Source organism: Myotis nattereri (assembly GCF_964212035.1).
Source record: "Myotis nattereri genome assembly, chromosome: 8".
In the NCBI taxonomy this organism is placed as follows: Eukaryota; Metazoa; Chordata; class Mammalia; order Chiroptera; family Vespertilionidae; genus Myotis; species Myotis nattereri.
Genome location: NC_138083.1, coordinates 29,194,153 through 29,209,675, shown reverse-complemented (window position 1 = coordinate 29,209,675; position 15,523 = coordinate 29,194,153). Strand labels below are relative to the sequence as shown.

At 40.5% G+C, this 15,523-nt stretch overlaps 1 protein-coding gene across 1 annotated transcript in view; it reads right to left on the bottom strand.

Moving 5' to 3' along the window:
• GPCPD1 (glycerophosphocholine phosphodiesterase 1) overlaps positions 1-10,758 on the bottom strand; it is a 61,617-nt gene extending 50,859 nt beyond the window's left edge. Inside the window, exons 1-3 of the mRNA XM_081096802.1 lie at positions 10,575-10,758; positions 4,239-4,315; positions 2,285-2,381 (exon numbers count right to left, since the gene is read on the bottom strand). Coding sequence (XP_080952928.1) covers positions 2,285-2,381; positions 4,239-4,287 — 146 coding nt within the window. The 5' untranslated portion in view covers positions 4,288-4,315; positions 10,575-10,758. The remainder of the gene's footprint in view (positions 1-2,284; positions 2,382-4,238; positions 4,316-10,574) is intronic.
• Between the last annotated feature and the right edge of the window lie 4,765 nt (positions 10,759-15,523).

The window sequence follows — 15,523 nt, the reverse complement described above, 5'->3', positions numbered from 1 at the left end:
ATAATTTAAAAGCCCTCAGAAGTTATTTTAATGTGTACCTCTGGTTAACAACCACTAAATAAAGAAAAGAGATGGAAAGCAAAGCAATTAGTCTTTTTCACTCTAGTTCTCCAAGCAAATGTAGCAAAGTTAAAAATGAAATGGCACTGCTCAGTGAGGGCAAGAATGAACATAACCTAATGAAATTAAAAATAAACCAGGCAAGTGAGAAGGTTTAGTGCACCTGCATGATTTTGAATTGCCCTCAAATCCTTCCCCAAAATCTATAAGGAGAGCAAGTAAAACCAAAGTGAGTCATATTTTCTGCATTGTTAGGAAACAATACCAAGACCTTCAAATTAACTAAGTAGAAAAAAAACCCAACAAAGCTCTTGTCACCACAAGTCTGTAGGTATGAAGAGGCTTAAGAGACTGTGAAAAAGGGGTACAGAACACTTTGATGCGAAGGCCACCTATTCTCTATTATCTTCTTGTATAATTTTGTATTATCTACTTCCTTTCTGCTTGTGAAGCTCTGTTTATCTGCCATATATGAATCAATATATTTCAGTGTATGCCAACAATGTGAAAAATGGCTGGTCTCAAGTGAAGTTGTTAGGTGTTGCCTCATGTTATTCACATCACTTTGATGAGGCTGGATGAAATGGACTTAAGATAGGTGACAGGGAAGCTCAAAAGTTCTGAGCAGAGGGGTATTTTAGGAACAGTTCAGAAAAACACAAGTTTCACTTCATAGAACTGGCTGATCCGAAAAGTCAAGGGGAAAAAAGCCACTTGAAAGGACTCAACATCCCTTTCCTCTGTGATTCCAACTTTACTTGTGGCTGAGAAAATGTGCACACTAATGACAAATAGTGACAAGGATGTTCTATGTATTTTTTATGTTTTTCTTTTTCTTTGCTTACATTAGGGTATTGTTTTATTTTCCTTTGCTTTGCCATCGGTGCTTCTCAAGCCATCTGCTTCAAAGGACCAGTTTTTGTTTGCTCGTTTGTTTTACCCAATCTGTCCTGCAACAGTACCCATTCAACAAGGTGTGTCCATGGTGACATGCATGGATGCCCTAGCATGTCAAACTGCCATGAACATTTCCAAATGCTTGTTCTCAATGTGTATATTTCTCACATCGTGCACTGATTTAAAAAAAAAAAAAAAAAAAGGTTTTTGTCTAGCACTGGTCCACAGGCCACACTTTTAGTAGTGCTGCTCCATAGGAAAACAGAATTTGAGCTTCATAATCACCAAATTTAGTATTTCTCCCTAGGGGTATAGCATATATTTATATACTATTTAGAATCTCATCCCTCCTTACCACCTCCCCCCCCACACACACACACATACAACCCATAACATTTCCAGATATTCCCAAGTAGAGAAGCACCACCTTTGTTGACATTCACTGATTCTATCCTAAGCCCTTTACTGTGTAAATGAGGTAACCAAGGTCTAGAGATATTAGATGTGCCCAAGACCAGTTAACTGCAGAACTGAAACCGACACCCAGATCTACCTTTCCCAGCCCAGTGCACCAATATACCCATGCTAAGTTTAGTGCTGTATTTAATGTTCATAGCGAACTCATTTCATTACCTTAGCTTAACTATCTAAACAAGTATGTGCTCCATTCTGTTACTTTTAGTTAATACTATACACATCTGAAAAAAAGTTACTTTAGAGCAAAAATTAAATCTTTTATCAAGAATATGTACTGAGAAACCAAAAGATACTGCCTAAAAGTTAAAAAAAGAAAAGAAATAGCAATATAAGTCTATTATTTAGAAACTAGAGGCCCGTTGCACGAAGAGATTCATGCAATAGGCCTTCCCTTCCCCTGGCTGCCGGCACCGGTTTTCCTCTGGCACCCAGGACCCAGGCCTTCGCTGCTCCAGCCAGAGCCTTCCGTCTCGCTCCGCTGTGTCATGCCTATGTATGCAAATTAACCACCATCTTTGTTGGGTGAATTTGCTTACTCTCCTGATTGGCTGGTGAGTGTAGCGAAGGGATGGTCAATTTACATGTTTGTCTATTATTAGGTAAGATGTGGTGGTACCAGAAAAACCAACTAAGAGTTGAAAATGGTTATCTGAGAGGTAGAAATTGAGGAACATGAACTTTTTCCTCACAGCAAACTTTGTAAAGCTATTTCACTCTTTATCATCTACATACATGTGATAACTTTGATAAAAATTAAAATTAAAAGAAGAAAAACATACCAAGCCATCTTAGCCCCCAATTTATAATCTTAACATTGCAATTATTCTGTAACCTGACATTCGATGCTTACCTTTCATCTGTCTCATTCTCTGGAAGGAGAGCCACAGCATTTTGAGGATTCCAGTTTCCCAAAGCATCACAGCTTCCACATATAGCAAAAACTTCTCCTAAAGAAACAGAACACCAGTTACGGTGGCAGAAATAGAAAAGGGCCCACTTTTAGTTTTAAAGCTCAGTCAGTGGTATGAGTTTGACCGGATGCAGAGTACCCTTTGGCAAAGATGGAGGACCCCACTGGAAACGTGGGTTTAGATCCAGGTATTACACAAGCATCTGCATTATTAACTTGACCCACCTTTACATACCCAAAACCAGAGAAAAAGAGGGATGTGGAGGAATGAGCTTGCCTTCATTTGTTCAAATATTTATTGAGCCAATAAAAAGCACCAAGATGACTGACTAATCAAACCATAGTTCCTGCCCTCTAGGGAGCTTCCAATTTAAAGGGGCAATCGCTAAATGCATACAAGTATTCTAAAGAAATAATAATTTATATTTCCTGAAATTCAAACAGTAGCTATTAGCAAGTTAAAGATCAAGAAAATTATCAGTGGGACAGAAGCAATGTAGCAACAATAAATATCCTAAAAAAAAAATTGAAAAATCTAGTACACCTTATAAAAATAATGACTGTCATCAGAACACTTCTCATCAATAGACAAACCAACATATAGTTATCTATATTTGCTAAATTTCATTTATTTAGCAAAAGTCTAAACCTTCTGCAAGGCGGGTGTGGCTCAGTGGTTGTGCATTGACCTATGAACCAGGAGGTCACAGTTTGAATCCTGGTCAAGGCACATGCCCAGATTTCGGGTTCGGTCCCCAGTAGGGGGCATGCAGGAGGCAGCTGATCAATGATTCTCTCATCACTGATGTATCTCTCTCTCTCTCCCTTTCCCTTTCTCTCTGAAATCATTAAAAAAATATATTTTTTAAAAAGTCTACCACCTTCCTGGATATAAACACACGGAAGTCTTTGACTTATATCAACACTTTCTGAATTAATATAATTAAAATTCATAAAGAAAAATATAATGAACTGAACCCAAATGATAAAGGTCAAGACAAATTCCTTCACATTCTGATAGTAGCTCGGTTTCTAGCTTTAGGCACTACTCTGGAAAAACTAGAATTACAGTTGGTTTAGCCACCTGAATGAGCATTTTGTAAGCTTGGGCTATAAAACCTAACTAAAATTATAGGTATGAGAATCATTCAGGAGTTTTCAGAGTTCTAAATACATGCGTAAAGCACAGGGTGATTGAGTACAAAGATTTCATGTCAAAATATTTGAAATACTTATATCCTTTAAAGTAAACATATTTCTTATAATAAACTTAGGTTATTATACCTTCCCTGATTTTTCTTTTTTAAAGGATAAATAGGGACCTTAATCTAGTTGAAAGTATGGGAGATTACAGTAAAGAAAGTTAAGTGGGGTAGAACACAGATCTAGAGGAAATAATTTGAGAAAATCCCAATGGTTCTAGAAAAGAAATGCAACAGATTTGAGGAACTGCCTAGTATAGCCAGAGTATATTAAACAAGGAGGTATATAACCCAGGACGATACTGTTTTGACATGCTATCTTACATAAAAATTATTTCACACTGCTTAAGTAGACAGCAAAAAAAAAACACAACACAATAAAGCTAAAAAAAAAAATTTATAAATTGGGAACAAAGTTATCTTAACCAAGTGTTTTTCTAATTTCTTGCACTAGCAAAACTTCCCTTATTTTTATGCTATTTAAAAATCATAGCCCAATTATCTTTGTCATATGCAAAATTAAATAAAATCACAGCTTTCTTGGAAAATATTAGTTTTTTTGTTTGTTTTTCCCTGAGTTTACTATGCTCCAAGCATATTTCTGGTATAAGACAAGCCATAAGGATATTTTCATCTAATAACACCTCCATATTTAAGATAAACCAGATAAGAAAAATGCTCATTTACAATACCTGGAAACAGAGTTCCTCTTATTTCAAAGGTAACCTGAGAAGGTGTCATTCTGATGGATTTATTTGAGGATGTTGTGCTAGGAAGAAAAAGAGAAGATGTCATTTATAGTATATGAAAATATTAGCTCTAGACAGCTATACAAAAACAAAAATGCTATCCATTATCACTTTTGAACAAACTTGTCAGCTTCTTGGTCCAATAAAATTTATGATGTGAATATAAAGGAATGTTTTGGCCATTTAAGCTAAAAAAAATTTTGTTAAGGTATACCATTTAAAGTTGATTATGTTTTTCTATTTTGTTAGTATACATGCGTTATAATCTTCAATATAAATATTTTTAAGATGGCAAAAAAAAAAAAAAAAAAGAATCTTAACTTGTGAGCAAAAGACTTCACAGACCTTATATAGAGACTGAATTACTTAGGAAGTACCTAGCAAGTTTTAGGGACTTAATGTTACAGACCTGTTCCATAAGAATATATGGACCATAAAAATTGCAAAACAAATGTGACCTTTCCCTCCCCACTCCCCCCCCCCCTTTTTTTTAAAGGATGCAGATTCTCTTGTCACATACTTTCTCTTCTGATAAGCAGCTGTTCTAAACTCAACCTATCTTTCCTGCACAGGCCCATGTTATGGTGAAAGGAAAAAAACGATAGAGAAAAATAGAGGCTCAAGAGAAGATTTGTACCTTAACAGAAAGATTTTAACTTCAGTAACAGGAAAACAACCAAAAAACAAAATATCACCCACTGAAACAAACTAGTCATGTTCTGCAACAAGTTTGAGAATGTGCTTCTTGTAGCTAATGACAAACAACCAAACACCTTCTGCTACAAGTCACTCTTCAGATTTTCTCTTTATTATCCTTAGGACCATCAAGTCCAGTTCTGCAGACTTAAATTTAGAGTATCAACTTTGCAATTTATTACCAAACCCTGTATTTGATTATATATATATAATATATATATATATGCCTTTCTTTCTAAAGCTTGAACTTCATTCATAACCCTAATTCTCCTACCAGTATTTTGGCTTCTAAATCTCCATATTCTTGGAATCACTTTGATTATTTACAGAAATCTAAACCCCTAAGCCTTTGATGTCTTTAATCGCTTATCCACATTTTTTCTCTCTGAATTTTCACTTCTTTGCTATTTCCCCCAGCCAAATCAATCTGTTTACCATCCTCTAATTTAAGTACCTGAGGGACGATAGGAAATAGGTTTCTTTTTAAATATATAATGTCAATTCTCAAGGTTATAGAATTTAAATATAGAAAGAACATGCCTTGGCCGGGTGGCTCAGTTGGTTGGAGTGTTGTCCCACACACCACAAGATTGCAGGTTCGATTCCCAATCAGGGCATATACCTAAGTCCTAAAGAACCTTTCATAGTGATTCATTCTTCTATTTCCCCTTTGTTCTCCCTTGGCTCCCTGTGAACACAAGCACTACTCTGCAATGGTCATTTAATAAATACTGCTACTACACTTCTAAGACAAGGCAGATAGATTTATAGTAGTGATTCTTACTGGAGGCATTTTTAAAAAAATTTTTATGAAGTGAATATACAGCTTGTTTTTAAATTTTTCAATTATAGCCAACATTCAGTATTATATTCATTTCAGGTGCACAGTCTAGAGGTTAGACATTAATATAACTTATGAAGTAATCCCCCTGATTGATAAATCTAGTACCTGCCTGTCACCATATATAGTTAACACAATATTATTGACTACATTCCCCTATGCTGCCCTTGTGACTGTTTTGTGACTACCAATCTGTACTTCTTAATCCCTTCACTTTTTTCATCACCCAATTCCACTCTCACCTGGCAACTATCAGTCTGTTCTCACTTGGAGGCAATTTTGCCCTCCAAAGGTCGAGAGACATTTATGGTTGCCACAATCAATCCGGGGAGATGTTCCTGGCATCTAGTGGGTAGAGGCCAGGAGAGCTGCTAAACACCATAGAATGCACACAGAACAGCTCTCCACACATAACTGTCCAACTCCAAATATCAACAGGGCTGAGATTGAGAAACCTGATCTCTAATTTGTATCCACAGGGGGCACCTAAGGGGATCAAGAGTGGAGGCTCACCCTGGCTGTATGGCTTAAGTTTGTTGGAGCAATGTCCTAAAGCACCAGGGTTGCAGGTTCGATCTCCAGTCAGGACACATATAAGAATCAACCAATGAATGCTATATAAATAAGTGGAATAACAAATGCATCTCTCTCTCTTAAAAAAAATCAATAAATAAATTTTCAAAAAAATTTTTTTAAAGAGTCCAGGCTCAGTGTTAGCTATAAACTATATATCATCCCATTTACATCAATCAGAAAATGTAAATGTTGAATATATATAAACAGGACCATCAGTCAATGTGGCTTCATGTTATACTTGGATAAAGACTTCCCTATTTAGCAGCTTGACCACTTCAGTTAGAAAACCCAAGACTCTGCACTGGAGAAAAATCTGTCCTTCCTCAAAATAGTTTCTAAGATATCTAATCTACTTCCTTTTTGTTGTTGTTGTTAATCTTCACCTGAGGATATTTCCAGCAATTTTTTTTTTTGAGAGAGAGAGTGGGAGAGAGAGGGAAAGACAGAGAGAAACATTGATGTGAGAGAAACACAATCAACTGGTTGCCTCCTGCATGTGCCGGGGACCAGGACACTAATCTACTGGTATTTTCTAAGAGTAAACATGATCTATTTAAAGCACATACATCCAGTTCTAACACTACTGAAAAATATCCTCAATCTAAAAATACCTTGATTGTTAACCACTCCAAATAGCCTATTATTATCCAAAAATTTTAATAGTTCTCTTTTGCCCTAGCCGGTTTGGCTCAGTGGATAGAGTACCAGCCTGCGGACTGAAGGGCCCCTGCTTCAATTTGGATCAAGAGCAAATGCTAGGGTGTGGGCTCAATCCCCAGTAGGGGGCGTGCAGGAGGCAGCCAATCAATGGTTCTCTCATCATTGATGTTACTATCTTTCTCTTCCTCTCCTTTCCTCTTTGAAATCAAGAAAATATATTAAAAAACATATATATATATTAAAAAGTTCTCTTTTAACATGACATCTGATATGAACCTGAGTATATAACACTGAGTATAAATATTTCCTTTTCTAATTAATAAAATGGCTTATTGAAGCACTGCAATCTTCCATTTAAATTTATATCAAAAAGAAACCTTAAGGCTAGCATAAGAGCTTAAATTTTATGTTTCTGAATTAATTTTGAGACATAGCAAAAGCTCCATTATCCAGCAAAATTGCTGAATACCCAACCTCAATCTCAACCAATAACACTTTCACCCAGTGTTTACTACCACAGTTCTCAACTAAGGAGAGTCTTGTCCACATAATTACAGTACATAGTTATTCAAAATTGATCAACTAATAGGTGAATACTATTTTAACCAATTTTAGGGAAATCAGATGTAATTATTCCCATGCATTAAATTTAACAACTGATAAAAATATTATCTCTAAATTTCTACTGCATTAAATGAGAAAATTATCTAAATTTAATTTAATAAAAGGGAAATCAACTGGTCATTAAACTTGAGTTTCTTATTCTTAAGGTTGTAAGAGCGGCTATAATAACTTGGCTGGACACAGCTGCAGTAAATACAAAGCTGCAGTACTATACAAAGCTAAAAATGCACAAAGATAACCCCACAAAACTTCCCCAAATGTCAACAAAGCATCATCTTCCACTTATATTGCCAAAAGTAGTATAATTTTGTTTAATTTCCACCCCATATCCCCCAGTTTAATACCATACCAATAAAAGCTGGGAGAGCTGCTGCTACAGCAGTTTACTTGATCGTGGACAGAAGCCAAAATTCTGGTGCAGGATTGAAGCACCCAAGCACCAGCTATCACAAAAACAGTGGTGACTAAGTAAAATACTGTTCTGTGGTGAAAACACGAAATTTACACACCCAATAACACTTCCTCTTCGTTAAAAACAAAACAAAAAGAAACAAAAAACCTTGAACAGGGGAGGTCTTCCAAATATACATAAAATAAGATGAAAAATGCTACATACATGAGCTGACTGTATATGTAATTTTATATATCATTTAATCAACTCACCTATCACTCTTTTATAGATTGCTTCCTGACAAAGGTTTTTGGTTTTTTAATATAACCTCCATTTCGTTCTTTTAGATAAATATTAAACAGCATTCTTATCTGAGATTTTGAGTAGCATTTAACACTACTTTAATATTTTTTAAAGACTCAAGCAACTAGCAAAATATGACATTGCAACTTACATTTTAAAATATTTGAGTTTACACTAGCTAGCAAAATAAATTTTACTCTCTTCTTTTAGTCAAAGAAACTATTCCAATATGTGACCTTACTAGTTTACCAGCTTAGGGGACAAAAAGGAGATTTAAGCAAACCAAGGTATAAGAACATTTTAACTTAGAGCTAAGTTAAAGATACTTTTTAGCTAAAACATGTTTCTCTCGCCAAAAAGAACATCTCTCACTGTTTTCCTTTCCCCCAATTTTTTTCCAAAGAAAAAGCTGTTTCCGATTCTCTTTGCTCTTTCCTAGACACCAACAGCTTTGAGGATCATAACTGGCTGTAAGAAAGGACTACAGGAAATGCCTACATTTTCCCGAGTTAATTTCTTTGTTTGGTGGAGGACCATTATGATCCCACTACTCTGACCACCGTATACTTTGAGCCAATGTTTTAGTAAAATGTATGCAGATATGAAGAAATTTTTATTAAGAAAGGATTTCTGGATTTCATTAAGCCAAGTTAATGCCTTAATCACTTTCTAAACAACGCAGTAAAGTCTTTCGAAACGTTTTCCTTTTCATATATACTTCATATATTTTTCTTGGTTAAGTTAAACACCAAGATTTGATTCATCAACCTACTTTTTGTACATAAAGTTTTACTCACTTTGCCACTGTGAGATTTATTTCGTGGTCATTATTTCTTTAAGTCCAACTTTCCTAAGTCTTATTTTGTCTAGAATACTGGCTCGCCCTAGTTCTTTTTAAAATTAATTTTAAAAAAAGTTTTTTAGAGAGAGAAACAAACAAACATCAGTTTGTTGCCGCACTTATCTATGCCTTTCTTGGTTGCTTCTCTGAATGTGTCCTGACTGGGGCATCAAACCCGCAACCTTAGCACGTGTGACCAACGGAGCCACCTGGCCAGGGCCTCTCCAAACCAAAAACAGGTAGGACCGTGTGCCGTTCTACCTGTTTATACTGCGTGACCTGTAGCCAGCACATTAGGAGTTTGGAAAAAGTACTGATAGCCGGTATTTACTTTTTAGCTAAGTCACAACTGTCAGAAATGTAGCAAGATGGAGAAACATGCAGGGGAGGAGTAGCGGGCAGGAGCCGGGGAGAAAAAGGGGGACGGTGAAAGACGAGGATAAAGAAGACATCATAAAAAAAAAAAAAAAAAAAAAAAAAAGGAAGAAAAAACAGCAACACAAAACATCCTCAGGTCCAAACATCCTGCCTGAGGCCATCAGCTCCCCTCTGCCGGTGCCACATCGGACTCCACAGCTGCCTCAAGGTGACAGAATTCTCTACAAATCAGGGCCGACTTGAGGGCAGACCTCCCCTGGACCAGGGCCGCGGGGGGCAGGGGGGCTGGCGAGGCACCCCGTGGAGGGAGGCTTTCTCCCCGAGCTCATCGGGCAAACGATGTCGAGGGCACCGCAGTCTGTCTATTCCTGGAACCTTTTCCTGGGAAAGCAAGGCGCTTGGGATTCTTGGAGTAACTGGATTATCCAAGCATGGCCTGGACCTCGTGCTGAGGGCAATGGCAGAAAAGAAGCGGTTGTCAAAACACCGCGACTCAGGGGTCGATGAAGAGCGTGGCGCGGGGCTGGGCGCCGGGACCCGCGGTGGGTGCGGGTCCTCCGCTGCATTTGCGTGGCCTCGCTCCGGAACTCGGTCCTCCGTGTACTCCGGGGGTCCTATGCTCTCTGCATGCCGGTAGATCGAAAACACTTCACAGTGTTTTCCCCGAGAGGAACTAAGCGCTAGCCAGCCAGCCCAGCGGAAACGTGGCAGCAAACAATAAAAGTCGAATAAAGATGCTACCCACCGACTGACCCAAGGGAACGTCCAGGCCGGTGTTTCCCCCGGCAGGCAGTGCCCGGCCCGGGCTTGGGGGGACCCAGCCCATCCCTCGGACCCGCCGCCGGTCCCGGCACCCCCCCCGCCCCGCCGTGTCCCCCGGGCCGGGCCGCCCTGACAGCTCGGCTGCCACGTGAGTGGCCGCCCAGGCCCCCGCACCGAGCTCCCGGCCCACCCGGCTGCCCGTCTCACCTGCCGGGTCCGCGTCCGCGGGTCCCCGCCGCCGCGCCCGAGAGCGAGTGCCGCGGGCCGAGCTGCCGGGCTCCGGGCGTCCGCGCCTCGCCAGCGCTCCCCAAGGTGGCCCGCGGCGTCGCCCGGCTGCAGAAAGCGGCTGCGCTCAAACCGGTTTCAGCTGCTCCAGACCAAACCGCCAGGCCACCCCGCGGGGCGGAGCCGGACGGACGGGAGGGCGGGGCCTTGCGTCACGCCCGGCGCCCTCCCGGCCAATCGGCGGTCGCGCGCGGGGGGGAGGGAGGGTGGGCCCTGGGTTCCTGGAAATGAGTGGCGTCAGCGGCTGGGGTCGCCGGGCAACCCCCGGGCTCCCGCGGTCGCGGTCGGCGTTTTCTGCAGACCCGGAGCCGCAACGCGCAGCGACACGGAGGAGACGTAGCGCTGGGTCATAGACGGGCTCCTTGGTCCCAGAGCCTGTTTAAGGTCGCCAAGTGTGGAGGCTGGCGATGTAAATCTGAATGGCGTTTTTTTCCCCCGTTCGAAGGTGAAGAAAATTAGCAGGCCAGATGTTTTCTGGGAATTTTTCTCTTGCAAAACAAGCACATTTGGACCACATTTTAAAGTTGAAAGCGAGAATTAGGTGACTTACGGCGGTTGAGAATTGCTCTGTTTGGCAACGCAAAGCACGGTGTAAAGCCAGCGGCATCACTTGGGAGCGGTCAAAACTGCAGTCTCAGGACCATCACAGACCTGCCCAATCAAATCTGCATAACAAGATCCCCAGGTTATTTTATGCAAATTGAACTTTGAAGGAACTTTTCTGAAAGCTAGAAGGATCCTCTGCCAAAGATGTAGTCATTTACTTATTTAAAAATAATAATCGGCCCCACCAAAACACAACAAAACAAACAAAAAACAGGATTTTTTTTTTCTCTCCTTTGATAGTCTCAGGACAATTGATCAGTATTTGCTAGGTACCTCTAACTTAAACTGTTACCTTTCCAGCATCAAATTTAATTTCTGGCTAACCATTAACATAAAAGTTATGTTATCAGATTCCTTAAAATTAGTGAAATACTGAAAATGAAAAAGAACCACTTTTGTAGAGAATATTGAAGGACGCATAAGAGAGATAGCTTGAGTTGTAAATTGGTTGGAATGAGCCTAATGAGGTGTTTGGTTTAGATGAGCTTTAGCTTTAGACAGCTTCTAGTAATCAGAGGTTCTCAACCTGGGGGTCGCCTAAGACCATCGGAAAACACGTATATAATTACATATTGTTTTTGTGATTAATCACTATGCTTCAATTATGTTCAATTTGTAACAATGAAATTGGGGGTCACCACAACATGAGGAACTGTATTAAAGGGTCGCGGCATTAGGAAGGTTGAGAACCACTGTATCTAGTTCATGACCACATTTGATATCTGAGCTTGAATTAGATCCCTGGACATTTCTGACGTCATCCATTCAGTTAATAAATAATTATTAATTGCCGTCTTTGCTATAGGCATATGATGCAATGGTTTGTGTGTGTTTAATATATAATACATTTTTATTGATTTCGGAGAGGAAGGGGAGAGGGAGAGAGATAGAAACATCAATGATGAAAAAGAATCATTGATTGGCTGCCTCCTGCACACACTCTATTGGGGATGGAGCCCACAACCCAGGCACGTGCCCTTGACCGGAATCGAACCCTGGACCCTTCAGTCTACAGGCCGGCATTCTATCCACTGAGCCAAATCAGCTAGGGCTTGTGTGTGTTTTTAATCCTCACCTGAGGATATTTTTCCATTGATTTTTAGAGAGAAGAAAAGACAGAGAAACACATTGTGGTGCCTCCTGCAGAGAGAGGGAAAGACAGAGAAACACATTGATTGTTGCCTCCTGCACTCAGCCCTAACCAGGGACCGAACCTAGAAGAAGATTGCAACCTCAGTTCTATGAAGGAACAACCAGTTTCATCAACTCTAAGAAGTTTATCATGAGACAATACTAAAATTTTTTAAAAAGTGCTGCCCTTTAACTATTCCGTAATACTTTCTTATAACTTAGAATGTTTCACTTTACTTACTAAAAGTATTCTTTTACACCTATGAGGCATAAGTTTTGTTATGCATGCATACAAAAGAAAATACCAGTGAAATAATTAATTTGTTAGGTATTCCTCAAACTTCTTCACATTGATAGTTCAACCCTGGATAATATTGCAATGTTCTTGTTTTTCGAAACAATATTATCCAATAACATTAATGATGTAGCATATTTTAAGTGCTCAAGTAATATCCCTGGGATTTTCTCCAAGCCACTGATGCCCATTGGGCAAGTTTTCATGACATTGCTATTTTTGATCCCAAGAGAAGGTATCAATGAAGGTCTATAGACAATAGCCAGTACTCTTCCTCCATCTTCAAATGCTTCTCAAATGGTTTGTACACTGAGACACCCAGGGATTATAGTTCTTAGTCATGCCAGCAGGAAAAACAGCCACATTCAAGTAAGCCCAAGGAATGACCAGTATGTCAGGACCACTGCCTGGCCACCAGTGATTTCACAGGTTAAAATTATAAAAGGAAGACCTTAGGATGGGTGAAATAAGGTACTACCCATCTTAACTGAATTGTGATAAACTAACTGCATAGATAGATAATCAACCTACTGTTATTTATCCTTTAGATTTCTTATTTATTTAGTTAGTTATTTAATCTTTACCCAAAGATATTTTTTTAATATATTTTTTATTGATTAAGATATTACGTATGTGTCCTTATCCCCACGTTACCCTCTACCCCCCCACCCCCCGCTCCTGCCCTCACCCCCCCGTTGTCCGTGTCCATTGTTTAGGCCTATATGCTTGCATATAAGTCCTTTGGTTGATCTTTCCCCCTTACCCCCACCCTCCCCTACCTTCCCTCCAAGGCCCTACAGTCCAATCAATGCCTCTCCGTCTCTGGATCAGTCCTTGTTCATCAGTTTATGTTGTTCATTATATTCCACAAATGAGTGAGATCATGTGGTATTTATCCGCTCTCCAGTTCCATCCATGCTGTGACAAATGGTAAGAGTTCCTTTTTCTTCTTCCTCTTCTTAAAGAATACCTTTCAGCATTTCATATAATGCTGGTTTGGTGGTGATGAACTCCTTTAGCGTTTTCTTATCTGTGAAGCTCTTTATCTGACCTTCTATTCTGAATGATAGCTTTGCTGGATAAAGTAATCTTGGTTGTAGGTTCTTGGCATTCATCACTTTGAATATTTCTTGCCACTCTCTTCTGGCTTGCATGGTTTCTGTTGAGAAATCAGCCGACAGTCGTATGGGTACTCCCTTGTAGGTAACTGACTGTCTTTCTCTTACTGCTTTTAAGATTCTCTCTTTGTCTTTTGCTCTTGGCATTTTAATTATGATGTGTCTTGGTGTGGTCCTCTTTGGGTTCCTTTTGTTTGGGGTTCTCTGCGCTTCCTGGACTTGTAAGTCTATTTCTTTCACCAGGTAGGGGAAGTTTTCTGTCATTATTTCTTCAAATAGGTTTTCAATATCTTGTCCTCTCTCTTCTTCTGGTACCCCTATAATTCTGATGTTGGTACGCTTGAAGTTGTCCCAGAGGCTCCTTACACTATCTTCATATTTTTGGAATCTTTTTTCTTTTTTCTTTTTTGGTTGGGTCTTTTTTGTTTCTTCGTATTTCAAATCTTTGACTTGATTCTTGGGATCCTCTTGTCTGCTGTTGGATCTCTGTATATTATTCTTTATTTCAGTCAGTGTATGCTTAATTTCTAGTTGGTCCTTTTTCATATCCTCGAGAGTCTCACTAGTTTTGTCGAGGGTCTCAGTAAATTTATCGGCGGTTTCCATAAAATTCTTGAAAAACCTTATAAACGTGGCTTTGAAGTCTATATCCAGTTGTTTGCTTTCCTCCATTTCTGTCATTTGTGACCTGTTTCTTTGTCTCCGCATTTTTTATGCTTCCCTGTGTTGGTAGAGTGGTTTGTGTGCTAGGTGTCCTGTAGGGCCCAGTGGCTCAGCCTCCCCAGTTAGCTGAGGTGGACACTCTTGGTGTACCCCCTTGTGGGCTTTTTGCACAGTCTTATTGTAGTTATGCCTTGATTGTTGTAGGATCACTGGGAGGAATTGACCTCCAGGCCAATTGGCTGTGAGAATCAGCTGTGTCTGCAGTGGGAGAACTTCTGTGCTGAAGACACCCTTCTGGGGCAAGACTTGCTTCAGTGGGGTTTTGGTGCTCACTGAGTCTGCACCCTGAGTGTGCCCCTTATGGATCTGAGGAGTTGTAATCTGGATGATCCCCCTCTGACCACTGGGTACACTGGCTCTTGGATCTAAGGAGGTGCTAATTTAGCCTATGCCTGAGGTTACACAGCAGGAGCTACAAAGAGAACTGCAGATTCCCCTTCCTTTTTGGGGGTTTGGAGGTACCCTGATGAGGCCCAGCTGTGAAGCAATGCAAGCCGCTGTGGGGCCTTGGGCCTTCTCTTGGAAGTTCTGGGTCTGTCTGGCCCAGCTGCAGTTAGGTAATTTTCAGGTTGCAAAGGGCCAGGGCATTCATATGCAAAAGCCTCTGCCGCAGCCTGGGTGGGGCGGGGTCTCAGGGAATCAAAGGGCAGAGCAAGCAGCTATGGCGGATTCTCAGCCCTGCCCTAAGGGGCCGCGCATCTCAGTGTCCTGGTAATTGCTGCAAGCACCTCTGAGGGAAAGCCGACCTCAAGTTCCGAGTTCTGCCTGCTGCCAGACAGTCCAGTTTCTCCCCGTATGAGTCCTGGGTCCCCAGAGACTTCCCGAAACCGGAGATCAGAGCAGTCGGGAGCTTGTGACTACCTCCGGATTCAAAAAGACAGCCGCGTCCTCAGGTGCCAGCCCCTTTCCGCGCGCGCGAGCCTCCTCCGTACCTCTGCACTTTACTTCCGCAGCTCCTTTGGCTCTCAGTGTGCTTTTCTTTCCTTCTAGTTGTAGAA